Consider the following 27,471-nt stretch of genomic DNA (forward strand, 5'->3'; position numbering starts at 1 on the left):
TTGCTTCAATTGCTCTTCTCAAGCAAGTCTTTGAGATACAAGGAGGAAGGACATGGCAAGAGGAGAGGGCTTTGCCACAACTGTTTTTGAAGTAAGTGCAGATAAACTCAAGTCACATGTGTGGGCTTTCCCTGCTTCCCCCCAAAACATCTGTTCCAGCCCCCATTTAACCTCCAGCATCACCCCTCCTGTCCCATTCCTCCCAGGGTGATGTTACTCCAAGGGATGATACCCCAACTCCCACTCAAATGCAGCAGCTCTTGTGGCAGCCAAGAACTCATGGTGAGATCAGAACTCGCCCAGGGTTCAGGGCCCAGAAAGGGAAGAGAGAAGAAAGGGGGCCTTACATGGGTTTGGGGTTTTGTTCAGCCACTCGTGGCATTTCTGGCAATGTCCTCAGTAGCTGGGTTGGCGGCGGTGGCCTGGTGGAAATGCTCAGCGTAGGAGCCTGGAGTGGGGGGGTTACTTACTCACCCAGAAATGGGTGAGGTGGCAGCAGGGGACGGAGTGAGAGCCCCACAAAGGGGACTGGGGTCCTAGCAAATCCACTCACCTCCCACTCCCTTCACTCTTTGATGGGCTCCTCCTTGCTTTGGAACCTTCTGTGGCTTTCTGGAGCAGACCAGGCCCCATCATCGCCAGCTTGGAAGTATGACAGAGAGGGGCATCCGCCCGAGTGACAAAGCCCCTCTGAAGTATAGCCAGGGTCTGACCCATGTCAGTTGAGTGAGACTATGAACTGAACATGCAGGTGAGACCAGGGAGGATAGTTCAGCACCAGTGGAGGCGAGCAGCAGAGTGAAGGCACACCTGGCTCCAGGTGTCCTGGCAGACATTGATGGGTAGCAGTCTGATCATGGCATCACAGTCCTTCCCCGCCATCTAGGGCTCACCATCCAGATCCCCTGGCTGGCACCTGTAGGTCCCCACTCCAGCCCTCCCTGCCCATCCAGCACAACCCCCTCCAGCTCACCCTTATCCTTTGGGCCCCCGGTAGCACTTCACACCCACCCCATGTCTCCCCAACATGCAGTCAGACACACATTTCATGGGCCAGCCGGTGGGATGCTTCACTGCCAAGGTAATTGGGTCTGCCCGCCGCCCCATTTCTGCTTCTCCTCCAGGGACCAGTCAAGAAAGAGGGCATGAGGAGGGGAGAGGCAGCAAAGCAGGACAGGCACCGGATCCGGGGCACGCCAGGGAGCTCCCAGCCCTGCCACACACACATCTAGTGTGCCACCACCTCCCCATCCTGTCTAGTTCACAGACCCCAAAACCTGTTCACCCCCTCCTCACCCCTTTGCCTGGCTCTGAAGCAGCCCCCAGTGCTGAGTGCCCCCAACCAGGCATGGGTGGGATGAGCTGAAGAACAGACCCCGCATCTTCACCACCTTCTCTGCAATGATTCCAACCCCAGCCCACTGCAGAGCTGGGGGCAAGCGTGTGCTCCCTCATCCCCCCCTGTGCCAGTGGGGCACTGGGGAGATGCAGCTCCACTTCCCACAGGGTACCCTGTCCAGAGCAGAAGGGGTGCATTGCGCAGCCCCCCTAGATGACTCCATGAGGAGCCCCTTCCTCACAGGGGATAGATGGTCTTCCTTTTTCCCCTCTGCTTTTCCCTTTCTCCTGGCTTTTACAGGATGGGGACACAGAGGGGGAGAGGCAGGGGAACAGTTTGGCCTGGTATTAGGCGTGCAGAATGCTGCTCAGACAGGGCCAGCCTCCATGCCATAATAATTAATACTAATACTCAGCACTTATACAGCACTTTTCATGTTCAAAGCACTTTACAAACATTAACTAATTAATCTGTCAAATTAAATGATATCTTAAAGGGGCGGTATTGAAAGCAAAGGGCCTGTGTGTGCCTGTGTGTGGGCAGGAGCCCTCATTCCCCCTCTTTCTCATGGCACATTAGTGATGGGGTGTGTACAAGCCCCTGGAACATTACCTTGTGCCCTTCCTGGGTCTCAGTGCTCCCCATGCCACTTGCTTGCCTCTCCCAGGGCTGGCTGTGTGATCAGGGGGCTCTTGGTATACCCTGTGAGCAGGGCACCAGGGTCTTCTCCACAGCACCAAGCCACTGATATCCTGGGGAAGTGAAGACTTGTGACCAAGAGGTTAGTTAAAATGTTTGGGTTGAAAGAGTCTCCCTGCCCCAGTCCCAAGCCCCAGCAGTGGGGAAGGGGAGCCAGCAGGCCTTTTGCAGTGCAGTCGGAGTAGGGATGCAGCAGGCAACACCTGGTCTGATGCCTTCAGCCAGGTCCCTGTTGCACCTCAGCTCTGGGACCTCTGTGAGGGCACTGGCCATTCCCTGCTTTCAGGTGCCAGAGGACAGCAGTGCCCAGTCCTGCATGGGGCTGATTTCTGACAGCCTCCCCCTTCAAATCTGAGGGGACACTTGCCAACACTGGCCAGGGATGGGTGGAAGGCAGGCAGGGCATGGGCCAGGGACAGTGCTGCCCTACTCAGACTGAGCAATCCCATAGGATAGCTCTGGCAAAGAATGTCCTGTGGCCCGAGAGGACATGGTCTGCCCAAAGGATGCTGGCCAGCACTGGCAGTGGTGCCAGGTCTTCCTTTGCCATGGAGACAGCATGGATGAAGAGAGGGCTCCCTTTGGGGGACAGTAAGGGGCAAAGGAGCACTTCCTGCTGAGTAATGCCTAGATCCTGGCACTGGTGGGTCTGCTGTTAAATGTGTGCTCAACGCTCTTCTGCTGCCTCTCTTGTATGGACCACAGCCAGGGCTGGCTGGGTTTTGCTTCTGTGGGAGACACTTTGAGCTCCTCATGTGGGGAAACCCAGATACTTGGCTATTAAATTAACACCGGGCTTCTAACAGCATCACTGAAATGGTTTAAACACCTAGGAGCGGTAATTAGCAATAATGGTTTGGTGAGGGAGGAAATTAAGACCCAGGTATGGAGCCCAGTACTTTTCTCTGCAGATAATTTTTAGTGCCAAGTGGCTACAGAGAGAGGCCAAGTGTCAGGCACACAAGCCTACTGTTTTGCTTGTGTGTGAGGACTGACACGGGAGGAAGACAGTCACATATCTCACCTTTCAAAAGCCACTCACTGAGGCCAAGGATGGAGAGAGGCTCGAGAAGGAAAGCTGATGGAGAAAGGGGGTCTCTGAGGAGGTACAGTAAACCTAAGGAAAGCCCCTAGGTGAGAAAGGCTGGCCAAAGGCAGGCCAGTGGAATACCCCAGAGGTCTGCTTGAGGGTAGAGGTGGCTTCAGATGACTCAGGATTCCTTTTTTGGGTGCCTTCCAGCTGCTGGGGCTGCTCCCCTCCTCTTCCCAGACCCTTCTGGACACCCTCTGGAGACACAAAAAGAAGAGGCAACAGTTTTGCTAGGGAAACAAGGCAGAGGAAGAGTAAATTTTAAGAGTAGCTAAAGACCTATACAGTTTACGGGGATATGAATTAAAATGCCATCAGCCTGAGTTTTCAATCCAAAAGCAGAGAACAAGTCACCCCTCTTGCTAAGCTGAGGTATGGAGCTGGCCACCATGGGAGCTGCTGCCCAGTATGCTGCTGCTCACCCTGGCAGGGCATTTATAAGAAGTCCTGACCCAAAAGAGTGTGCCCACACCACATTTTTGGGGGCTCTGCAGAGCTCCAGAGCAACCGTGTGGCCAAAATGCTCCATAGAAAGCAGAAACTCGCCTCTAGCCTGGGAGAGGGGACAGGGAAAAGACCTCTTCCTGGGGGTCTGTGCCCACGAGGTTAGGGCAAGCATCTGTGATATCCCAGTGTCTATGGTGGATACTCCATCCTAGAACTGTCAGCCACCGTCTGGTAGAGGAGTCCTGAGGACCTGCTAGGCATGGAGCTGCAGTGAGGACCCAAAAATGAGCAGTCAGGACCCCGATGGGCCGTGCTGCTTCCCCCGGGCACAGCGGCAGGGGCAGGAGACAGGTGGCTGGGTGCCTGCCCAGCCCTCCCTCCTCCCAGGCTACAAATCCCAGCTTTGACCTGGCTCTGGCAGAGCCAAGGCAGACGTGAACCATTCTGGCAGAGTGTTGTCATTTGTGCCAGTTTTACACCGCAGAGGAGAAGGTGCGAATGACGCCAAACCCTGCTGCTGGCCTCCTTTCGCTTGCCCTTTACTGAAACCCCCGGGCCTCGCCCCCCAGCGTGGAGTGCCAGGGGAGAACAGGCTGGTGTGTGTGCAGCCAGGGCTGAGGGCTCGGGCCGGGCGGCCTCGGCATCCTCCGCAGTGCTTGGCTCTTGACATTGCGGAAAGTCGGCAGTGAAGGAGCCGGCCGGCCCAGCACCGGCAGCTTCAGAAAGGGGTCAAGATCTCCGGGTATGGGCTGAGTCCCAGAAACAGATCTTCAAGGGCAAAGCGCTGGACTTGGGAAAGAGTTTTCATCACTGCTGCTCCTCCTGCTGCTCCTAATCCCCTCGGGGATGGAGAAAACAAGGGACTTTGTTCTCTAGGGACCTGTCAATCAGAATCTGCCACCACCGTTTAATTTGCTGAATTTGTGCCTGCCAGGAGCGCCGGCCTGGCTGCCTGTTCCTGAGCAGGCAGTGCCATCCCGTGGGACAAGCACGGCACAGCAGCGGAGTCTCAGAGCTGCACTGTGCGGCAGCCAGAGCATCCTCACAGCTCCAGCAGGAGATGCAGCACTGGGACCCTTGCCAGGTGTCCCACTGGTGCATAGGGGTGGTGGGGGGACCCTTTCCAGTGTGCCAGGGCTCCTACCTTCTTCTCCTCAATCCCCCTCCCAGCAGGAAACGTTGGAGGGGACACAATGACATAACTCACCTGGACACGGGCATTTGGCTCACTCCCACCCCAGACAGGCTCCAGCCAGCCCAGGAGCAGGTATGATTTCAGGAGAGGAAGGAAGACAACAAAACTCTTACCCTGAGCTTAGTGTGGTTGTGAGGTTTGAAGCAGCACGTCCCAGCAAGTTGCCGGCCATCAGCAAGCCTCCCCACCTCTTGTCCTCTAAATTTTGCAGCTCCTCTGGTCTCCAGCTGGTGCCAGGCCAGGGATCATCCAGGAGTGCTTAGCAGGGAGGCACTTCAGGCATGCAGAGAAAAGAGCAATCCCATAGAGCAGTTCCCAGGTCAGGGAGCCCCACGGCTGCTCCATGTCTCCTCCTGCCCTTGGTGCTCTCCCCTAAGGGCTCGGCGCTGCTCATGGGCCCTTCTGGGGAGTGACTGGTGCAGGGAAGATCCCTTCCCAGACCCAGACCCAGACCCTTCCCATCCTCTCCTGCACAGGCCAGAACAAAGCCTAGACCTGACCTTGGGAATCAGCTGTGACCTTGGGAAGTGCCTCATCCAGAGGGACAAGCTGCAGACAAGGAAGAGGAGAGAAAGAAAGACCTTGGGCTGCTGCAGTGGGAGCTTTCTGGAGCAGGGCTGAGACCGCATCCTTTCCCGGCTGCCTTGGGGTGCCTGATGGGGGATGTACGCAGCATGGCTTTGCCAGAAGGGACAAAAGCACCCGGCTGACTCCTCCAAAGACAGAAGAGAGCAGATGGCACTGAAATCTGCTCAAGAGGAGAGGAAGGAATAGCCCCGAGGCTCTGTACTCCCTGTACCCTGAGAGGGACATTTGTCCCTGGCCAAGCATGTCGGCCAGCCCTGTCTCTGACCTACTAAGGGGCAGAGAAGAGAATGGCAACTCTGGGCTTGCTGAGCTGCTGCATGTCCCTTGCCGCTGTTCTCTTTTGTGGGGACTTCCCTCAGAGTCCCCGGGAGGGGAACAGGATGTTACACATAAGTAGCATCTGCATTTGGCTCCTTACTGCCTTGATAACTAGGTCTTGCACAAATGGGGTTCAACTCTGCTCCCTAGTAGAAATCACTTGGACTCTCTACCTCCTGATGTCTTGTCCTCTTTGCCTGGCTGGCATAAACAATTAGCTTTCCAGATGAGGGATCAGCCAGACCAGGAGCATCTGTATAAACATGCAGAGCATGGTCAGCCCCAGAAGATTCTGATTTTTTCACAGAGATTAATGTAACAGTGATGATGTTGAAGGAAGTAACTGTGGGTGCCTCTGTGCTGGGCAAGGGCCCTTGTAAATAAAGCCCATGTTGCCCGTGGTTTGGCTCACACGCACTAGGATTCTTTTCAGGGCAGTGCTGAATGTAATCAGGCGCTGGAGAACTGCAGGATATGGAGCGAGGCTTCTGCAGCTGAAAAGCGAACTGCTAACTCAGTGGTGAGAAGGCATGGTGTGCCTTGCACCCCCTGAAACCCATCCTCTTCCTCCTTGTTGGTCCAGCTGGGTCTATGCAGCATTTCCCAGATGCAGCAGCTGTGACCTGCTTCTGCTTCTGCTGACATGGTTCCCCATCACCACAATAGCTTGTATCTACTGTATTTTTCCTCCAGTGAGCTGGAGAAATGTTGTCCCTCCCTGCACAGAGTGGAGGTGCCAAACTCCCACCAGGAAGGCATACTGGGGTGGTCGGGAGGACAGCTGCAGAGCGGGAATTTGCAGCTCAGCCTGTGGACTCCCAAGCTCACACCCCAGCCACTGCACCAGCCTTCCTCTCCTTCTGCAGGCTCAGAGCCAGCAGGGACGCTGCCGGCGCCAGCTGCTCTAATTGAGCTTTGTAGAATAAACTTGTGGAATTAGCCTGTTGGCTGCTGGGATAAAATCCAGCGCTGAGTGCAGATCAAAGGAGGCGATCTCACTGACAGTTTGTGCGGAGACAGCCAGATCCAGGCTCCTGCTACAGCTCTGGGAAGGGCAGCGTTCAGCAGCCAAGGATGAGGACGCAGTGTGATATATGCTACCTCTTGTGGACCTACGTGTGGTCCAGGCCCTGATGGTCCAAGTTATAGAGGCTTTGGGAGAGATCTGACACCAGCAATAAAACCAGTCAAAGCTGGATGAGAGACAGCACCAATTTGGAGAAGGACAGTTTTTGAGTGCGCTATATATTTGTGGCTTTTCCCGGTAGCATGGAAGGAGCAGAGAGTGCAAGGCCAGGCTCTGAGCCCAGCCTACAGAGCAACGTGGCTTAAGAAGGGGAAGCCCTGCCCTTGCCAGGTTTCTGTCTGTCCTTGAGGGCAAGACGGCCCAGCCCAGCAGCTGCAGGGAGAGCTCAGCATGGCAGGAGGAGGAAGAGGAAGAAAGCTTCACAGTGAAAGCAATATCTGCTACCCAGAGTAATAAACTCAGCACATTTCCTGCGTGGACCTTACTGTACAGACATGGCTGGTCTGAACACACGCAGCAGATCTGCCAGGTGCCACCTGCTCCCAGCCCTGCTAGATCGCACAGGCAGCAAATTAAAAATGGGAATCGCAGCACGTGCACGGTAAAGTTGCTTTATGGACGTTTTTCCAGGGTTCCTGAAAACCTAATCAAGCATTTCCCAAAAAAAGCTGGGGAGCAACTGCCATGTGAGGAGGCCAGGTTTACAGTTCAGCCTCCAGGAGGGCACCCGGGAGAGGGAAGACGGTGCTGAAAAGGAGGCCACGTGTCGCAGCGAAGCGCCTGGCCTCGGAGAACACAGACTGGGAAGAAAGATTAAAAGTGCAATGGGAAAGATGGGATGCGAAGGCGGCAGCCAGGGGAGGACAGTGAGTCTTTCCAGCTTGTGAAGATTGGCCTGTGGCAGGAGCCAGTTCATGTATGGCCAAGGTTGGTTGCAATGAGAGCCCAGGAGCCAAAAGTGAGTTTTGCCACGTTAGAGACCATGAAAAAGACTTTGGAAGAATAGTCTGACCTGAAAAGGTGAGTAAACGTCAAGCTTTTCCACAGGGAGAAGGCATTAAGGCTGGAGACGGTGTCCCTTGGTTCCTGGGTTTGTCAAGAAGCGTGGGGCAGTGGATCCTCAGCATATGGCACAGGCATACGGTGTGTTTGGTGTTCAGTGAGGAAAAAAACCCCAACTGGCTATTTGCAATGCATTCATTACAAGAATGAGAGAAGGAACTATTGGAAAATAGTGTTTTAATGTGAACATTAGTCTTCCAATCCTCAGCTGCCTCTTTGAGTGGAAGTACAGTCACGCAAGCTGGAAAGCAACCCCTGTCGTAAGGCTTTCCAAGGCATCTTCAGTCAAGGGAGAGGGGATCTATTTTCTAGGAAAGGCCCCTAATGGGTTGGGCGCTTGGACTTGTTTTCCTTCATTTAAACCTGGCAAACCTCTGGTAAGACTGCCTGAGCTGCATCTTGTCCTCACTCAGCAGAAGGAGGCTGCTGCTCAACACAGAGCCAGCTCACAGAGCAACAGCTCTCCAACAAGGCCCAAAAAGCGGTGGAGGATGATGGCAGGGAAGGTTTTAGAATGGAACACCCACGGTGCTGGAGTGAGCCCCTCTTTCATGGATCTGCTAACACCAGCACACAGCCCAAAAATGGAGAAGCGGGAAACAAGAATGAAAAAACAGATGGGAGCAATTTATCCTGGCTGTTCTCATGAGCATCTTCCAGGGAAGAATGATTAGCCTTATTAACTGATTAAGTGATTAATTAACTGATGAACTGAAATTACGGATCAAGGCTCAAATGATTGCAAGCAAGTGTATTTCGAGCACATTTCCGGGAAACGACGTATCTCACGTGGCTTTAACGACAGCTCGAGGCCGGGCGCTGAGCCACTGGCGGTGTGTGGGGTCAGCAGGACAGGATGGAGAGGCACACGCAGCTGCGGGGCTCCGGATGCATCCCAGCACAGGAGACAGGACATGCAGTGCCTGGCACAAAGGGGAAAGTGAGATGGACCTACTCCCTCCTCTCTCCTTGCAAATTCGAGCTAAACGGGGCAGCAAATCACACCCACTTCCAGAGTGGATGTTTTTCTTGGAACGTTTCTTCCCCTTTGTGAGAAACTGGAAGGTTCTGTCCCTGCCCAGAAGAGCATTTATCCTGCAATGGGCAATCCCCACATACGCTCTCTCATCTAACCCACACCTATACCCTCCTCTGCCTCCAGAAAAGGTAGCCTGATGCACTAAGCCCAAACTGCACGTCATCTGTCAGCTCTGGGAGACAGCAGCATTCTCTTTTAAGGACCTCACCTCAGGAGCAAAGAGGAAGCCATGGAAAGGGGAAGCCATGGAAAGGAAGGGCTTTCAGGTGTTCGGTCCATTTACCGTTGCTTCTCTTCATTCCTAGTCCAGCGTTCAGGGTCTCTTGCTCCTTTTACTACCACCTCCTTACCAGGACATGAGCATAGCAGCTCCTTCCACCAGTTGCCCCTCTGAGCCCATTGGGCCCATTGCCCCAGCTGGGAAGGGTGAGAGACGGGTGCTGCAGGGGTTACCTGGAGCTGGGATCACACTCAGCCACTGCCAGCGACCGGCGAGGCTGTTCCAGCACTAATGATGTTTGTCTCCAAAAAGGCTGTTTAGGTGAGACAGTTACAAATTGTATTTTATAAACTGTATTTCTATAAGTGGATTTTTTCGCTAGCAGGGAAAAGCGCTTTAATAATCCCACTTCTGATTAATGGCAGGGTGTCTTGGCAAAGCAGAGACTGCTGCGGCTTCAGTTCTTTCTCAAGGAGGAATTACAAGTGGTAAATAAAGGAGAAAATGCGCTCCTCTCTGCCTGGAAAATATTGATCTAGACTCTTCTTAGGTGAAAGATACCCAGTAAAATTCTCTGAAGAGTTTTTAGCTTGTGAGCTAGAGAGATCCATAAACTGGACCCAGCTCTTTTTGGGGGTAGAGAAAATTTCAATCACTCTGGCATGGGAACATCTGAGATTTAATGATTTATTGCCCTCACTCCCTGAGAAGAAACATTATCCCAACTGCAGAGACAGGGATCCAAGGCACAAGTTGTGTTAAATGACTGGCTTGCGGGCTCCCAGAAAGGCCATACAGTTGAATCCAAACGTCCAGCCCTAAGTCTCCCCTCCAAGAGGTCAAGGAAAACCATCGGAGGCAATGCAAAACACTGAGCACCCCACTGTGAATACAGCAAAGGCAACTGCAATTCCCATTCTTCGCACCTCTTTAGCTCTCTAGGTCAAGTGTTTTGTAACAACTGCTAAACCCCAAAGCCAGTTCAATGATCACACAACTACAGCCTGAAAAATACCTGCTTTTCTACAAAACCGTTGCATAGTTTGGAATATATTTTCATTTCAAGCGGTTGCATATGAGAGAAAATTAAGAGGCACAGCATTGAGTCACGATTCCTGTCATGACATGTGGCGTTATTGACATACTTCTTGTCCAGAGCCCTGTAAGTCTGTTCTCTATCAAAGTCATAAATCTCTCAACTTCCATCTCTGCTTTTTACCTGTGAGAACAGGAATTTACCTACCAGACTTCACAGTAATCCCATCTCATCTGTGTAGCACAACCTGGCACAACCGGGTGGGTGACCGTGCGCTAGTGATTAAAGTCGTCCTTTGACTAAGCTGAAGACCAGTGTTCTTCCAACACGATTTCAGGCCAAATAATTTGAATTCAAGTTCTTCCAAAGGAAAAACAAAAAAAAAATTAAAAATTCTCAAGATTGGGCAGCCCCTTGTGTGGTCACAAACCCCAGATTATCTTCATAACATTAGCAGATAACCGGGGGACAAGTTATCCCACCCCACCGCGGTCGGGCAGGTCGGTTACACCGAAACCATTCCCAGCAGGAGTCACCTGCCAGGCGCTGAGGTACCAGTGCTAGAGGACTCCCACGTTTCCAGAAAGTTCAGTCATCCTTACAGCTGGGGAGAGGGTGCTTCTGACCCCCGGTCCGTGGCCGTGTGAGCTCCCTGCTTTCAGCAGACACGGAGAATGATGTTTTCCCTCCTCTCTGTGACAGCCGGGTACAAACAGAGTGGTTCTGTCATATGTCACCCCCGGGCCTCCTACTCAAGAGCCAAACCCGAGTGTTTGGATAGACAGAGCGAGCCGACCACCACCGGCACCGCTTCTTCCCCACTCCTGCTCGGCTTGGCGTCGGGCGCTCACGGGGAAGGAGCGAGACTGCGGAAAACAGCGTGACAGGGCACGGCAGTGCGGGTGACAAGGCAGGGCAGTGCGGGTGACAGGGCAGGGCAGTGTGGGTGACAGGGCAGTGCGGGTGACAGGGCGGTGCAGGTGACAGGGCGGTGCTTGTGACAGGGTGGTGCGGGTGACGGGGCAGTGCAGGTGACAGGGCAGCGCGGGTGACAGGGCAGCGCGGGTGACAGGGCAGTGCAGGTGACAGGGCAGTGCAGGTGACAGGGCGCTGCGGGTGACAGGGCAGTGCAGGTGACAGGGCAGCGCGGGTGACAGGGCAGCGCGGGTGACAGGGCAGTGCAGGTGACGGGGCAGTGCGGGTGACAGGGCGCTGCGGGTGACAGGGCAGTGCAGGTGACAGGGCAGTGCGGGTGACGGGGCAGGGCGGTGCGGGTGCCGGCACACAGCGCTGCAGGCGGGTGACGGGGCAGCCCGACCCGGGCAGGGGCCGCACGTGGCGCAGCCCGTCACCCCTCGCGCGCCCCCGCCCGCCGCCGGAACGCGCCGCCCAGGCGCGCGCGGCCACTCGCTCGTGGAGCGCGCGGCGCGGCCCTTCTAGCCCGGCTCGGCTGCGCCCTGCGGCCGTGACGTGCCGCGCGCTCTGTGGCGGAGGCGCTTTACGGCAGCCACGCGCGCTGCTCCGCGGCGACCTTTTGCTTCCTCTTTTTTTTTTTTTTTTTCAATTTTACGACAGTGACGCGCGGCGGTGCCGCTGTCGCGCGGCGCTGACGCGGAAAGGGCGCGCCGGGGCTGCGCGAGGTCTCTCTCCTCGCCTCCTGCCGCCGCCGCCGCCGCATCCGCCGCCATCGGGGCCGTGAGGGCGCCGTGCAGGTGAGAGGGGTGTCGGGGCCCCGCCGCGCCGGCCCCGTCTCCTACCGGCACCCCCCCGCGGGCAGTGGGACCCCCGGCCCCGCCCCGGCGCTGCCACCGGTTCCGGTGGGGCCGGGTCGCGGCCCCTCCCCGCACACACACACACGGCGGCGGCGGCCGGGGCTCCCCGCGCCCCTCTCACCCTATCCCGGCCGCTGCCTTTGCCGCGGCCCCGTCCGGCGGAGGTGACCTCCCTGCCTTCCTTCCCTTCCCTTCGCCGTGGGCAGGGCGCGGTGCCGGGCTCGCAGGCCGCCGTTCCCGGTGCCTCACGGCAGCGGGCGTCGCGGCGGGGCGGCAGGCGGGGCTCGGGGCTTCATTTCTCCTTCTCCCCTGCGTAGAAGTGTAGAAAATGGCGAAGTTTGTGACACCCGTGATCCAGGACAACCCATCCGGCTGGGGCCCCTGTGCTGTGCCTGAGCAGTTCAAGGATATGCCCTACCAGCCCTTCAGTAAAGGAGACCGCCTGGGAAAGGTACTGGGTCGTGTCACGGTGTGGTGGGCTGCTGCTGGGGCAGCCCTTCTGGCATCCCACCTCTGCCCCTTGCTGCTGGGTTTTGCTTCTTGCTGCTATGGCAGCTGTTCCAACACCCTTTGCAGCCTATCCTAGCACTTGGCACATTTGTGAACAATTAGGGCAGGGGAACGGAGGTGGGAGTGGAGAGGGTTACTGTTGGAGTGCACAGTAGTATTTGCCTTTGCTGTTTGAAGCCCTGCATATGCAAATCAGAGGTGGGAGGAGTGGGGGGAGATACCTATCAGGTTAAAAGTGACTGATTTTGACTCTTTATGCTTGTCCTCAGGTGGCTGATTGGACAGGAGCCACGTATCAGGATAAGAGATACACAAGTAGGTGTTGTCTGGTGGCGGCTCCTGTGGCTTCTTTCCTACAAAGTTTTCTGCAAGCGTCATTCCTGCCTTTATGTGTCACACCTGCTCTGGTGTGGCCTGCACCCTCAGCAAGGGAAGCTGCTTCTGTTGTGAAGCTCCATGGGCCTCTCCCTGTCCTTAGGGCAGACTCCTGAGTTTTGTACTGTCCTGTGACTTGGGCTTCTCAGGGAGGCTTGGTGGGGGGAGGAAACATGCTGGAGTGAGGCAGCAGTCCCCAGTTTTTGTGTCAGACTTAGGTGAAGGCAGTTGAAGGGAATTTGGGGGGAAAAGGGCTAGAAGCTTGGTGTTGAGATGCTTTGGTTTATTTTCAGATAAGTACTCGTCACAGTTTGGTGGTGGAAGTCAATATGCCTATTTCCATGAGGAGGATGAGACAAGCTTCCAGCTGGTGGATACCGCACGAACACAGAAAACCGCGTACCAGAGGAATCGTATGCGATTTGCACAGGTAACATGTTTGGAACAGGCCCAGAGGAGAGCTTCAGCAGCACGCAATTACTCTTAAAAGAACATTAAAATGTGGTGGTTTATTTTTCTTTTTCCCTCTTCAATTTCTGCAGAGGAACCTTCGGAGAGACAAGGACCGTCGGAACATGCTCCAGTTCAGCATGCAGACACTGCCAAAGAGTGCCAAGCAGAAGGAGAGGTGAGGCAGCAGATAGGAGCACACCGTGCTTGGGTTGGAGTGTGTGAACATACTGCTGATGAACTTGTTAGGTTACTGGAACAGAACCTGCCAGAACGAACAGCCAGCAAAGAACTTGAGGATATTTCAAGTCCGATGCTCTGCTGATGTCACCAGTAGTTGCAAGCATGGGTTTCAAACGGCTGTCTAAGAATTCAGAAGGGTTTTTGAGTTGTGGTTAGAAAGCAAATGTGATGTATTGAAGCAGAGCACACCATCTCTTTGGAGATGAAAATATTTAAAGAGCTGCTCAGAGCAGAGAACAGAACTTTTAATTCCTAGAGCATCTTGATCAGCAGACAGCTCAGCAAATGTTTCAGTGGCTCGCTGCCTAAAAGCATTGCTCCTCTGGTGGTAGTTTGGAAGTGTGGGAGCGGTTGTGGCATGTAGGGATCAGGAACTCCTGTTCATGGCTCTTCATGTGTTTGTCATTCTAGAGATCGCTTGCGCCTACAAAAGAAGTTTCAGAAACAGTTTGGAGTGAGGCAGAAATGGGACCAAAAATCACAGGTAACAAGCTTTCTGCTCCTGTGACGGTTTGGTTTCTCTGGCTGTGCTCACAAGGCAGCTCCTCCTGCACCAGTCCTGATGTGCTGTGTCTCTTTCTCTCTCTGTCCTACCTGTGGCTGCACAGCAGAAGCCTCGTGACTCCTCTGTTGAAGTCCGCAGTGACTGGGAGGTGAAAGAAGAGATGGATTTCCCTCGGCTGATGAAGATGCGCTACCTGGAGGTGTCGGAGCCGCAGGACATGTGAGTTCCTGAAACAGACATTAGTTTGTCTACTGAACTGACAGGATTTTTGGAAAACAGGAGGGCAAGGGGTCTCTTTGGCCAGCCCTGGTGTGAAGTAGCCAAAGCAGGGGGAAGTAATGGAACACCCAGCAGATGACTCAAATCTGGGTGGTGTTATGTGTAGGGAGGTCATGAAGATGGTCCTCTTGCCTCTGCAGAGAGTGCTGTGGAGCCCTAGAATACTATGACAAAGCCTTTGACCGCATTACAACAAGGAATGAGAAGCTACTGAGGAGCATTAAGCGCATCTTCCACACCGTCACTACTACTGATGACCCAGTTATCCGGAAGGTATGTCTGCTGGTTTGTAAAGCCCAATAGTGTGCTGCTTGGTCTGTGCTGTTGTTAGAGACAACCCTGTCATGGTCAGACCAAAGTTAAGGGCAGATAAATTCCAGATTCCTATGTGTGCAAAGAAAGAAAAACCAAAAAACCCCTATCGAGTGTCATGATTTCTTTGGGCCCAAGGCACAGTTAGATTCATGCAAAACAAGGAATGCTGGCTGAGGGAAAGCTGTAATTCTGGAAGGGCAGGCAGACCAGTCTTGAGCTTTGTTGGGAAAGAAACTTCATGTCCAGAGAGGTGGTTCTTGAGGTTTCTGCTTTTGGAGATGTGAAGGCTCAGAGATTCCTCTCTCTGAGCAGATGAGCAGTGAGGAGCCAGATCTTTCCCAAGGGACTGCATGTTTCTTACATTTCCCTCCTTCAGCTGAGGGTGGGTAGTACCTCGCGCTTTGCGTAGCAGTTGGTGATGTACCTGCCAGTCTGGCTTCCTTGGCGTGGGAGAAGACATTCGGGATCGTGTTTGCTAACGCTTCTGCACTTGGCTGGGGAAGGGAAGGGGTGTTGGTTCTTGTTGCTAAAACAGAGTTTTCTCCTCCTGTATCTGTAGCTGGCAAAGACCCAAGGGAATGTATTTGCCACAGATGCCATCCTGGCCACACTGATGAGCTGCACTCGCTCCGTCTATTCCTGGGACATTATTGTCCAGAGAGTTGGATCCAAGCTCTTCTTTGACAAGAGAGACAATTCAGATTTTGGTGAGGAAAAAGCCTGAAAGAAATCTCTTGTTACAATAGCTAAAGGGTCTGATTTTATCTGTGCTGTTTTTTAAGTTCATTCTGTGTCTCGGTGTCCAGACTGAGACCCCCCCAGAACAACCCAATTCCTGCAGGACCCTTGCTGGCTGTGGGGGTAACTTCATCTCAATCTGCTTCAACGTGGGGGCAAGAGACTCACTGAAGCTGATGTAGTTACTCCCCGAGTATAACCATTTGTGTCTGGTTTTCTTCCCAGACCTTCTGACAGTGAGTGAAACAGCCAATGAACCACCGCAGGAAGAGGGCAACTCCTTCAATTCTCCACGCAACCTTGCCATGGAAGCTACCTACATCAATCATAACTTCTCCCAGCAGTGTCTGAGGATGGTAAGGTTGCGTAGTCGTGGGTAGTGGGGTCTGTGGTTTGGCAATCCTCAAGAAGATAATTCATTAAGGCTGTTTTAGTGCAGTACAGAAGGTAGAACTACTGGTGAGCGGTGTGACACTGTGGAATAAAGTTCAAAGCTGTCTTAATATTTCTCTTTTTTTTTTTTTTGGTATAGGGGAAAGTAACTATTGTCACTGTAAGGGATTATTTATCCAGTAGGGAAGAGCTCCCTCAGCTTTGTCTCCTAACATACCCTTTGTTTTCTTCTGCAGGGAAAGGAGAAATACAAGTTTCCCAACCCAAACCCCTTTGTGGAGGATGACATGGATAAAAACGAAGTCGCCTCTGTTGCATACAGGTATGTTCATCTCCCTGATGCCCAGGATTGGCAGGGGGACAGGATGTCAGCGCGATGCAAGAGAAGGCAGGAGTGTTATTAATAGATGCTTTACCACGAGAGGGATTTTTGGATATCCTCAGAGTTAGCAGAAGGGGGGAAAGGATTTTGCTGAGTACTTAACATGGGTCTAGAAGAGAGCAAGGGTCAAAAATAAGCCGTTGGACTATTCATTGGCAGATATCGAAGGTGGAAGCTGGGAGATGATATCGATCTCATTGTCCGCTGTGAACACGATGGTGTGATGACAGGAGCCAATGGAGAAGTGTCATTCATCAACATCAAAACACTGAACGAGTGGGATTCCAGGGTGAGGAAGAATGAGACCCCAAAGCTAGCTCTGACTGCTTCACTGCTGCCTGACGTGCCAGGCACAGCAGGCAAGATGAGACAAACATCTGGCAGTGTCCCCCGCATGCTCATGTGTCACCAGAGGAGTAGAGCTCTGGTGGCCAAGCCATGCTGATGGGATTAACCCCCAGCTGTGAGGTAGCTGGTTTGAACCATATTCTTGTCCCCAGACCTGTTCCCCTGCTTCCCTTGTGAACTTTTTCCTCACAAACTTCCCTTCCTAACCAGTGCCACAAATACTGGCCAAACCCTCACGCTTCTCCCTTTGCGGCGCAAGGGCATTCTCTGCAGGCTGCTGTTCACATCCCCCTGTACGGTATCATAAGGTAGACAAGAAACTTCCCTGTGTGCTGACAAGGTAGCTGAAGAGATGACAGCCTCTGGGTTAAGCTGACCCTAGTTTTGATTCCCTTCTCAGTATTGCAATGGAGTAGACTGGCGCCAGAAGCTCGACTCCCAGCGAGGAGCTGTGATTGCCACAGAGCTGAAAAACAACAGCTACAAATTAGCCCGCTGGACCTGTTGCGCGCTGCTGGCTGGATCGGAATATCTTAAGCTCGGGTAAGACCAGGATTTCACACCAAACATCTTCCAGGTGCATTTGCCATCAAATATATTTCAAAGTATATTTCAAAGTGAACCGTCTGTGGAACAAGTAATTGGAATATCACCCTGTGCTTTGAGTGGTGAAGGGGGAAAGACTTGCAGTGAGCACAGCAGCCTTGCTGGAAGCTGCTTCCCCTCATCATCTGGCTGATGTGCCCCTGCTGTGGACTGACCTTGTGTGACCTTGTGGGTGTGATGGGGGGGGCAGCTTCCATGACTCTTTGCCAACTTGCTGAGATTGCCAGCAAGGGAAATAAATGCAGTAACTGCTGCCTGTCAGTAATTTGATTGAGATCCTCAGTGCCCTGTTGCCGGGAGATGGGGTGGAGGGAAGGTATTCCCGTAGCCCTTGTTGTACTGTTGCTTAAAATCAGTCAGTGCTGTGGGTAGTGAACAAGAGGCATTTACTGACTCGCTTCAGGTGGTCCTGCAGTGCTAGGTTCTGTCCCTGGGGGTGGGACTGATGCATTTGCCTCAGGGTAGGTCCAGGCTTCCTGCTAGCCATGCCATTGGCTTAGTTATTACCTGTCAGACTAATTCTTCTCTGTCTCTTGTGGCACCCCCTCTGACTTGGGGTAGTGGTACATTACTGATCGACAGCTCGTAGCCAGGAGCTCCTCTTAGCTTGTGCTGCTGGAGTATTGGGACTTTTCAGGCCAAACCCCCGAAACTTAAAGACCATTGTGCTGCTTTTCTTGGTGTTGCTCTTTCACTGATCAGTCTCCTGACACCACGCTGGTTCCTTCTCCCCCCACCAGGTACGTGTCCCGTTACCATGTGAAGGACTCTGCCCGCCATGTGATCCTGGGCACGCAGCAGTTCAAGCCTAATGAGTTTGCCAGCCAGATCAACCTGAGCATAGAGAACGCCTGGGGCATCCTGCGATGTGTCATCGACATCTGCATGAAACTTGATGAGGGGAAGTACCTCATCCTCAAAGACCCCAACAAGCAGGTGATCCGGATCTACAGCTTGCCTGATGGCACCTTCAGCTCTGATGAAGATGAGGAGGATGAGGAGGAAGAAGAGGAAGAGGAAGGTTTGTAACATACACAGTGATCTGTGGTTTTAAGTGATCTACTGGCTTGGATTAAAAGGGGTGACTTGTGCCAAAGAATGGGTTTAAAGGGTGAGATCTGACTCCTGTAACACCAGGAGAGGAGTGAGGCTGTAGGATGGGTGGTCCTGAGGGTGGGAGTTGTTGGTGGAGAAGATGTGAGTGACGCTGGGAGTACTTGGCTGGAAGCAGAAAGAGCAGCACTGTTAGACTGTGCTGCCCTACCCGGGAGGAGGTAGCGCAGGGAGGGCTTTGCAAGGGGTGTGCTGCAGCTGAGCCGGTGCTGGTGGGTCAGTCTGGGAACACAGAGTCCAGTGGTGCCATGGTGGACACCTGCCATCTGGCTGTGTTGCCTAAAGCCCTCTGTGCTCCCTCACGTGACCACTGTGTGCTCTGGCAACGGGGGGAGGGAACCCTTTGACCTGGGAAAACACTCTTTTTCCACCAGGGTGTGGATTTTACAGGGAAACTTTAGGCGCATTAATTTGCTCAGGGCTGTAACCTGTGGTGACTCTACAGGCCCCACCGGGGGTCGTGGGCGAGGGGCAGTTGTGGGGGACTGAGTGCCTGGGAGCAGGGGGGCTGGTGCTGCTTGTTCCTGCCCTGCCCCGCTGGGTGCTGTGGGCGGACGCTTGCCGGGTCTCATCACCCTTTCCCTTCTCTTTCAGAGGAAGAGAGCTGAGGGGCCTCTCCGAGCCCCAGCCCGCCCGCGCTGGAGGAGCTTGAGGGGGGAGGAAGTGGAATAAAGTTGCTTTCCTTCAGTGACGTGGCTGTGATGCGTGTGGCACGGGCCGGGGGGGGTAGGGAGGGGGGGGGCAGGGGCGCGGCCGCGGGGGTGGAGGCGAAGTCGGGGCCTCTCCCTTTAAGTGTCCCGCTCCGCCCCCGGGCGCCTAGTGCGCGCGCGCGGCGCCGCCATGGCGGCGGGAAGCGGCGGCGGCGGCGTCACGTGACGCGGGGGGGTGCGGCGCCTCCCCCTCACCCGCGCGGCCCCGCGGCCCCGCCCCTTTCGGCGCGCGCGGCAGCCGCCGGGCGCCGCGCGGGAGGAGCGGAGCGGCGCGAGCTCTATGGTGCAGGTGCGGCCGTGGGCGGGGGGGGGGCAGCCGGCCGGCTCGCAGCGGACCCGCGCGCCAGGTGCGCCTCGCGTCACGCGCGGCGCCTCGTAGGTGGCGGCCACGTGCCGCACGCCATGGGGCGGGGGCAGCGGGGCCGAGACCGGTCTCTATTGGCGGGGGAGCGAGGGCAGCGCGGGGCACCCCACCTCCATTGGCTGAGGGCCTTGCGCCTCTTTTTCCCATTGGCTGTTGGAGCGCGGAGGCAGCACGGGAGCTCCCAGCGCTTAGCCCGCAGGTAGCGTCCCGCCTTCCCGCCCAGAGGCCCCGCGCCGCTCACGATTGCCGGGGCCGGGGGGGGCGGGGGTGGGAGTGTCCCCATTGGCTGGAGCACCTGGGACCCCCTTTGCTATTGGCTGGCCGTTGGGCCTCACCCCAACACCCTCACCGGGGGTTAGGGCCCTGAGGGATGCTGCGGTGTCATGGTGGTCGGGCCTTGTAGGGAGGTCTCTGCTAGCTAGAGCCACTCACCCACCCCCTTGCTGATGCCTCTCCGGTCCTCTCCCCCGCAGGGGTGGCTGTCGCGGCCTGGCCATGGCCCCAGTGGTCTGCGGGACGCTCCTGGGGCTGGCCCTGTACACTGGCAGCCTGTGTGCGGCAAGCGGCGCTGCTTTCCTTTACCACGACTACTGCGTCATCGGGGCCGGCCCCTCGGGCTTGCAGGCCGCCTATTTCCTCCAGCGGGCTGGCCGGGATTACGTTGTCTTCGAGCGCAGCCATGCTCCCGGCAGCTTCTTTGCCCTCTACCCTCGCCACCGCAAGCTCATCAGCATCAACAAGCAGTACACGGGCAAATCCAACAGCGAGTTCAACCTCCGCCACGACTGGAACTCCCTCCTCAGCCATGACCGCCGCCTGCTTTTCCGGCGCTACTCCCGTGACTTCTTCCCCGATGCCGATGCGATGGTGCGTTACCTGGAGGACTTTGCTGCCATGCTGAAGCTGCGGGTTCAGTACAACACGGCCATCGTCCACGTGACGCTGGAGAGGGATGAGCAGGCCTGGAACGGGCACTACTTTCTCCTGACCGACCAAGACAAGCAGAACTACAAGTGCAGGTAATGGGCGTACCCGGGGCTAGCCACACTGCTCCCCACAGGCGTCTTTGAAGTCACAAAATCATAGAGTAAACTAGGTTGGAAGAGACCTCTGAAGATCATTTTATCCAAGCCCCCTGTCTGAAGCTGGGGCAGTGACGTCAGGTAACTCAGAGCCTCATGTAATTGAGGCATAGGGGTCTCCAGTGATGGAGATACAGCCTCTCAGAGATTTGGCCACCATCACCAGAGCTTCACCACCACCATGGCATAAAATATTTTGTAGGGATCAGTGGGGCGGGCAGACTAACAGCTCTTGGGAAGGCATTGTCTGTTGTGAGCCACATTATCCCTTGGACAGCTGAGGAGCTGCCAGGGTAGAAACAACTGGCTATGGTTGTCATCACTGTGGTTTCCAATGCTTGATACATTTTATCACTATATAATTGCCCTCTGTAGAATAGAACTCTACCTTAGTTGCACTTGTAGCAGCTGTTGCTTTTATTGCAAACTCAGGTGAAACAGTGCAGCAACACCTCACCTCTGGTAACCCACACGTGCTTAGAAGTCGTACGCCCCAGCCAAATGAATTCCTGAATTATCACAGAGCCATCAGAAGGGAACAGAGACAAGTGGGGCTGTTGCAATAGAAGGAACTGACTGTGATGAACCTCGAGGTTGCTGGTCCCTGATTTCCCTTCCCACTGTCATGCTCACGCCTGTGTATCTCACACTGCCACTGAGCTACATTCCTAAAAACCATCTAGAAGTTGTTCATGTGAACATATGGAGTATATTTCTCACCTCTCCGGAGAACCTCAGCTCTACGATTGCAGGTCACGCTGGCTGTCACTTGGAGTCGTGCTGGCTGGCAAGCTCTGGGGGGGTCAGAAGGCAGTCCCAGGCACCCACGCACCATGAGCCAGTTGCTCTCGGGAGCTGTGTGAGGAAGGCTGGGACAGCAGACGGTGCCACGAGCCTGGGCTGCCTGCTGTTTCCATGTATGTGACGAAAACTCCCCTAAGATTCAAGTAAAAGCTCTTAGGGAGAGAGATAGAAAAGATTACTGTACTTAGAGTAATTCTTAGCACTGAAAGTATTTTCTAATGTGTTTTTAAGACTAGGAGTTATGTTTTAAAATATTGAAAATGTTTTCTGTTACTTTCTCTGCTGTGTTAGAAGTCGGTGCATTTTATACCAGGTACTTTTGACGCAGGATATTATCGACCCCTGAAAGGCTTTGGTGTTACAGTGTGTGAACACGTACGAGCAGCACTTGCACGCTCACAAAAAACTGAGGGAGACTTAGGAGACAAGTGGAGCTTTTATGCACAGCACCTGCATTGACTTGTGCTGCATGTAATGACATTCCTAGTTATCTTTGGCCTGAGGAGAGGAGCAGGTCATTAGATGAAGCTGGGGAGAGTTTTGTATTGAAACCGTGACCCCCCTCCAGCCCTGCTGGATCAGCTGCACATCACAGCTGTCTTCCACTGTGGGGGGAGGGAGAAGTGATGAGATGGAGCAGGATCCCCATACCTGTAATTCATGCATTCCCTAGTGCTGTCCCTGTTTTTGCAGCTCTTTATTGGTCGCCACTGGCACCTGGGTCCCCAATGTGGTAAACTTCCCTGGCTCAGAGTACGTTGAAGGTTACGAGACCGTGTCCATCAACCCAGAGGATTTTGCTGGCCAAACCGTGTTGATCTTGGGCCGAGGGAACTCGGCCTTTGAGACGGCAGAGAACATTCTGGGCGTCACGAATTTCATCCACATGGTGAGCCGGTCCCGTGTGCGCCTCTCATGGGCTACCCACTACGTTGGGGATCTGAGGTAGGAAACCACTCTTCTTCCTCTTTCTAAAGCAACTGGAGTACAAACAAGGAGAAGCACTTCTTGACGAACTGGGGTGGCACAGGAGGTGCTGCGGTCCTGAGGGTCACAGAGGAAACATGGGGCCTTCTATCTGAAGGTCCTTGGTTTAAAGCAGTCCAGGTTGCAGTTGCTGAATGCCAGAGATTGATGAGAGCTCATTGGGGTCTGCGTGAAATAGGAAAATGTCCCCTTGGAAACTGTATCATTAAAAAGTGCTGGCTCCCAACTTGTTTCCTTGCTTGCGATCGCAGAGGAGAGCTGAGGGGTTGGCTACACCCTGCAAGGGCAGCAAGGCTGTCCCACCTGTGCTTTTCTGTGAAGCCTGAGGCTCTGTGGATAACCTTTGCACTCAAGGGGAGTGTGGGATGCTGTGTAAATGTGTCCCATTTCCAGCACCTGACACTGAAGCGTGGATCCCACCTCTTGCCCTTTCTTTTAGTCTTTCTTCTATTTCCTGGTTCTTGTAGAGCAATTAACAACGGCCTGCTGGACACCTACCAGCTGAAATCTCTGGATGGGCTTCTGGAGGGCGACCTTGAAGATCTGGCTATTGTCAAGGACAAGAAAGGGAAGCTGCACATCACGCTCCGGTTCTACCTGGAGAATAGGAACACCAGTGCAGGCATCAACTCCATCACCCTTCCGCAGGACGAACTGGATAACTTTGCCACCCGCGCACCTTACGACCGTGTCATCCGCTGCCTGGGCTGGAAGTTTGACTTCTCTATCTACAACAGGTGAGGGGGAACCAGGATCTCCAGGGAAAGCAGGTATTTAGAATGAGAGACACTGATGGGCCTGACTCGGGATGAAAGGGAAGGTCGGGTCCTCTCCTGGCAGCATTGCCCGGACCTCCGGGTGCTCTGAGCTACCTGGTTCTGCAGAGTCCTTTGTTTACCCTGCAGCTATGGCTGTGTCCTGGTGGGAATGCGTGTGCCCCTGCCCTCTGATCAGGCTGCAGAGCTGAGCAAATGGCAGTGTTGGGACCTGGGTGACAGAGAAAGCTTGTACTTTTAGAACTTAATGTTCTGACTTGCCACATCACATGGAAAAGGCTAGCAGTGTGTTTTGTTTGGGTTTGGGCTTGTTTTTTGACAGAGGGTGGTACAGGCAGAGATTGCTATAGAAAGGTTTTGTCTGCTTTATTTTTTCTCCTGAGGATGCAACTTTCATTCTACCATGGTTTGTCTCCTAGTACATCCTGCAGTTAAAAATGATACATCTAACATCACAGTGTTCCAAAATACACTTGGTGGCTCAGGCTGGCATTTGATCTTGACCAGAGCTACTTTGAGAAGAGCACCCATGTCTTCTGGAAGATCCTTGTTGACTTAGTGCTCTTGGGAAAGCAGTAAATCCCACTGAAGGCAGTGGGACCATGAAGCAGAGACTTGCAGTGGCTGCAATATAACGTTTGCCTTATCAGAAATGCTTTGGTTTTCCACCCCTGCCCTTCCTGACAGCCTGCTCCTCTCTCTTGCACATCAGATCACTTAAAATGATGCCAGGAAAAGGGGATAAAAAGAAGTATCCTCAGATCAAACCTAGTTACGAGTCCAGAGGCACTCGGGGGCTTTTTGTTCTCGGCACTGCTAGCCACTCTGTTGACTTCAGGAAATCTGCAGGAGGCTTTATCCATGGATTCCGGTATACAAGTGAGTACTGGGGTGTACAGAATGCACAGAGGTGGGAGTCGTTCCTCCCGTAGAACGAGCAATTCATTGCTTACTGCTGGAAGGAGATCACCCTTAGTCTTGCACTGGCAGTAAGCAGAACGACAAAACACAGCCAAGCTGCAGCTTTGGCATCTGAAGTAGAGGAAAAGTAACTTGGGGTCATATCTGAAGTTTTTGGTTGTCTGTCTTTGTTTTGTCTTCTGTTTCTCTTGCCCATTGTCTCTTATTTATGTAACACAATAGATCTCTGCCTGCCAGATGCTTTGCCTCATGACAGACTGTGGGTGAGAGGTCTGCGCAGCAGACTTAAAACGCAGCAGCTTTGGGCAGTAGAGAGAATTTCTGCCTTTGTGTGTGTGTGCCCATCCTTATCATTAAAGGACTGCTCAGAAGTAATGAAATGTCCCCAAGGACGCCCCCCACCCCCTCACCAACCGCTTAGCATCACATCAGCTTTCAGAGGGCATCTCCACTGCAGTTACCAGAGACTGGGGTGGGAGATCCTGAGCGTGGAGGAGCTGTAAAGCTTATTTACCATGCCCTGCCTTCACCTGTGTGCGCCACAGCACAGCGATGGGATCTCTTCAGAGGGTAAGGTGGATTTTCAGATAAGCTGGCTGTGTTTCTCCCAATGCCTTAGCTCGTGCCGTTCACCGCCTATTGGAAAACCGTCACCACGGTGTCCCCTGGCCATCCACAGCCTACCCGATTACACAGCTGACCAATTCCATCATCAAGCGGGTGAACGAGGCCTCGGGCCTCTACCAGATGTTCAGTGTCCTGGCTGACATCATACTGCTGAGAGAGTGAGTGAGTAGTTATTCCCAGCACTGCACTCTATCTTTTCGTTCCTTTTTCCATACCATTGCTTCCCGTGGTGCCACCATACAGACAGACTGCTCTGTCCCTGTGTAAGGGCGTTACCATCACGTAGGCAGTCACCTCAAAACGTGGACCACTGCCACAACTGGTGCCACTGTGCCCAGTTCTGCCAATTACCCCTCCCTCAAAGGGCTGAAATGGTCCAAACGTTCCCTCTAGGCTCAGAGTACCTTTGTGCTGTCCCCAGGGAAAAGCCTGTGTGCATGTAAAGAGGAATCCCACAGTCTAGGAAAATAATGGAGTCTTGTAACAGTATCTGCAGCCTTTGTAAAATCTGCATCAAGTTCAGCCCAGATCTGTAATGACCAAAAATAATTACTATCAGATGGCTTCTGGCCTCAGCCCTGGCCAGCTGAGTGGGTGTTGGATCCCAGCTGTCAGAAAGGTCTAAGTGTCATGGTTGCAATTCGCAGGAATGCCACGGCATTTGAGTACCTGGAAGAGTACCCAGTTGGAGTCCTGGCCGAGCTGGAAACGCAGACGGGGAGAAAGGCTCCCAATGGGCTGTTTGTCGTCATCATGGAGTACGGGAGGAATTTCTCTGGTGCTGACAAGGATGTCTTCTACTACAACCGAGCTGTGGGAGAGGCACAGCACGCCTGGCAGTCCAACTTTCTGCACCCTGTTATTTACTATTACAAACGCCTCCCGACAGGTAAGCTTTCTTGTCTCTCCCGGCTAATTATCAGTTAGGAGCTAAACAGAGAGGGATGAAGATACTTCAGATCCAAAGCAGGGGGAGCCTGAAGGCATTGCACAACCTCCTCTTCCACTTCCTTTGTGTCCATCCTCTGGGGCTCCCACCACCAAAGCATGAGCTGAAGAAAAAGTTGGGACCTGGCAAGAAGTTTCCATTGGTCAGGCCGATACAGGGTGGGAAGGGTTGTACCAGAGACCTCTCATTCGAGAACAAGAACAAACAAGGGGCTGGGAACTTCCCCATTCCTAAAAAGAGCAGCACTGCTTCCCTTTGGCAGCCTGCATGTATTTTGCAGGGTCCCTGCAGATGGAGCTGGGCTGTTCAGTGTTACTGCCAAAAGAAATCTGCTCTCTGCATCTGACCCAGGTCTGAGAGGTCATGCAGAGACAGAGCAGCCAAAGGCAAGGGTTTGGAGGTGACTGTTACATCCAGCAAACACGCTCAGAATAGATTTCCTTGGGAAATGAGTGTGCTAGATCTTGGTCTCCAGAAACCTAAGGTCAGGGTCTGGCCTGCCTTGCATGGAAAGAAGCATGATGGGTAGCAGCATTAAAGCTTGGAATGCAGCTCAGCCCATCTGGCAGTCCCTGCCCAAGGGGGAACCCAAGTGAACTGACAGGGAAATACTGCGGGCAGGGACAAGGGGCAGCTGTGCAGCGGCAGGGTTGTTGAGGACAGGGCTAGCATAGGGGACAGCAAATGAAAGTAAGCCAGGGATTAAAAAGGTCAGGACAAAAGCTGGAACAGCTGTCATAGCTGCTTTCCACTCCCCAAGCTCTTTTTAATGCCATTTTGATTCAGAGAGATTCCCTTAATGTTCTCTTTGCAGAGCATGAGATGAGACTTCGCCCCCCAGACTGGCCTCTCCCCCGCCCAGATGCGGTCCATCACATTGTGGAGGACTTTCTGACAGACTGGACGGCCCCAAACGCTCACATCCTGCCGCTGAGGCGCTTCTTGGAGAACTGCCTCAGCACTGACCTGCGCAGCTTCTTTGCAGGTAATTCGAGCACAGGGCCCAGGAGGAGGAGGGGGGATGTGAGGGACATGGGACATGTGGCAGGACGAGATCTCTTCTGCAAGTACCTGAGATCTCCCTGTGATGAGCTGGTGACTCACCATCAGTCTCACCTTTCTGATGCACTCCGCAGAGAGTAAAAGGTGTTGGTGCTGTGTGGATGTTCCCAAATAGCCTTTGCTCTCGCTCACCACCAGAGACTGCCCCAGGCACACACAGATTTAGGGAAAGGTGTATGAGGTTTGGTTCAATCCCTGTTCTAGGTGCAGCTCTCCTTCCTCCTCCATTATCTGAACGTTTCCTTGTGTCATTGGGTCCCAGAACTCTTTTAATGTATGGATGACAGGATTGCTTTCCCATAGGAAATAGGAGCGCTGGCATGTGAGACCTGGTCTCCCTTCATGGTGTGGGAACCTCCTGCAGGAACCCCCCATGGCACGTGGAGGGAAGCAATCCTGCCACTGGAAGAAGGTGCCAGAGGGCTGCAAGTTGAAATCCAGCCTCTTTTCCTCCCAGAGTGCAGACCAGAGATGCCACCCTGCATCTCCTGAGTTCTGCAGCATTGAGTTGATTATTGTTGCCATCCAGGACAGGGTGTCAGGTGGGAAACCAGTCACTTTCCCTCATCCTCCCTGCCTTTTGTTCCGAGTGAGTCCTCGAGAGTTTGTGGCAGTTACTCTCTGCAGAGTCTGATGAGTTATTTTGTGTTAATCCTTTCCTCCTGCAGAGTCTTGTTTCCTGTTTGCCTTCACCCGTCAGAAGCTGCCCCCCTTCTGTCAGCAGGGGTATGTCAGAATGCAGGGGCTGGTGGGGAGTGAGGGGCTCCGGCGCCACGCCCTGGAAGCCGGCCTGCTAGAGGATTACACTCTCACAGACTTTTTGGGCAACAGACCCCCTGACAGTCACGAAGGGTCACCGGACCAGCTGCTGAGAGATCATGCGATACCAGTTCGTCCACTACAGCATCTTGTTAATGCCAAGGATGAACTTTAACCTTCCTGGCTCCACACTGAAGCCCGTAGGTGCTGTTGTGCCAGTACTGTAACAGAGATCCACAGCAGGATTCTGCCCTTTCCCATGCACCCCTCCATCCCCATCCCCATGCCTTCCACCCACCGTGAGTTGCCAAAGACCTGCTCAGATCTTGCTGTTACAAAGA

At 53.8% G+C, this 27,471-nt stretch overlaps 2 protein-coding genes across 4 annotated transcripts; both read left to right on the forward strand.

Annotated features, from left to right (window-relative positions):
* The first annotated feature begins 11,679 nt into the window (after positions 1–11,679).
* EIF3D (eukaryotic translation initiation factor 3 subunit D) lies at positions 11,680–18,780 on the forward strand. 3 transcript variants are annotated; one of them, XM_084269195.1, is made up of 15 exons: positions 11,680–11,772; positions 12,150–12,283; positions 12,612–12,657; positions 13,011–13,147; positions 13,260–13,345; positions 13,822–13,894; positions 14,019–14,134; positions 14,335–14,467; positions 15,069–15,216; positions 15,473–15,603; positions 15,877–15,962; positions 16,182–16,311; positions 16,771–16,913; positions 17,717–17,997; positions 18,684–18,780. In XM_084269195.1, the coding sequence occupies exons 2-15, from the start codon at positions 12,161–12,163 to the stop codon at positions 18,695–18,697; spliced, it is 1,647 nt and encodes a 548-aa protein (XP_084125321.1). In that variant the 5' UTR covers positions 11,680–11,772; positions 12,150–12,160; the 3' UTR covers positions 18,698–18,780. The 3 variants fall into 3 exon arrangements, with proteins under 3 accessions (XP_084125321.1, XP_084125323.1, XP_084125322.1); XM_084269197.1 differs by having other exon boundaries at positions 14,022–14,134; XM_084269196.1 differs by lacking the exon at positions 11,680–11,772 and having other exon boundaries at positions 12,042–12,283.
* An 845-nt stretch (positions 18,781–19,625) lies between these two features.
* Positions 19,626–27,397, forward strand: FOXRED2 (FAD dependent oxidoreductase domain containing 2). The gene is made up of 8 exons (XM_084270693.1): positions 19,626–20,182; positions 21,743–21,994; positions 22,504–22,773; positions 23,525–23,691; positions 24,353–24,518; positions 25,008–25,249; positions 26,124–26,294; positions 27,040–27,397. The coding sequence occupies exons 1-8, from the start codon at positions 19,659–19,661 to the stop codon at positions 27,303–27,305; spliced, it is 2,058 nt and encodes a 685-aa protein (XP_084126819.1). The 5' UTR covers positions 19,626–19,658; the 3' UTR covers positions 27,306–27,397.
* The last annotated feature ends 74 nt before the right edge of the window (positions 27,398–27,471 follow it).

This window comes from Gallinula chloropus (genome assembly GCF_964237585.1).
Source record: "Gallinula chloropus genome assembly, chromosome: 1".
Classification (NCBI taxonomy): domain Eukaryota; kingdom Metazoa; phylum Chordata; class Aves; order Gruiformes; family Rallidae; genus Gallinula; species Gallinula chloropus.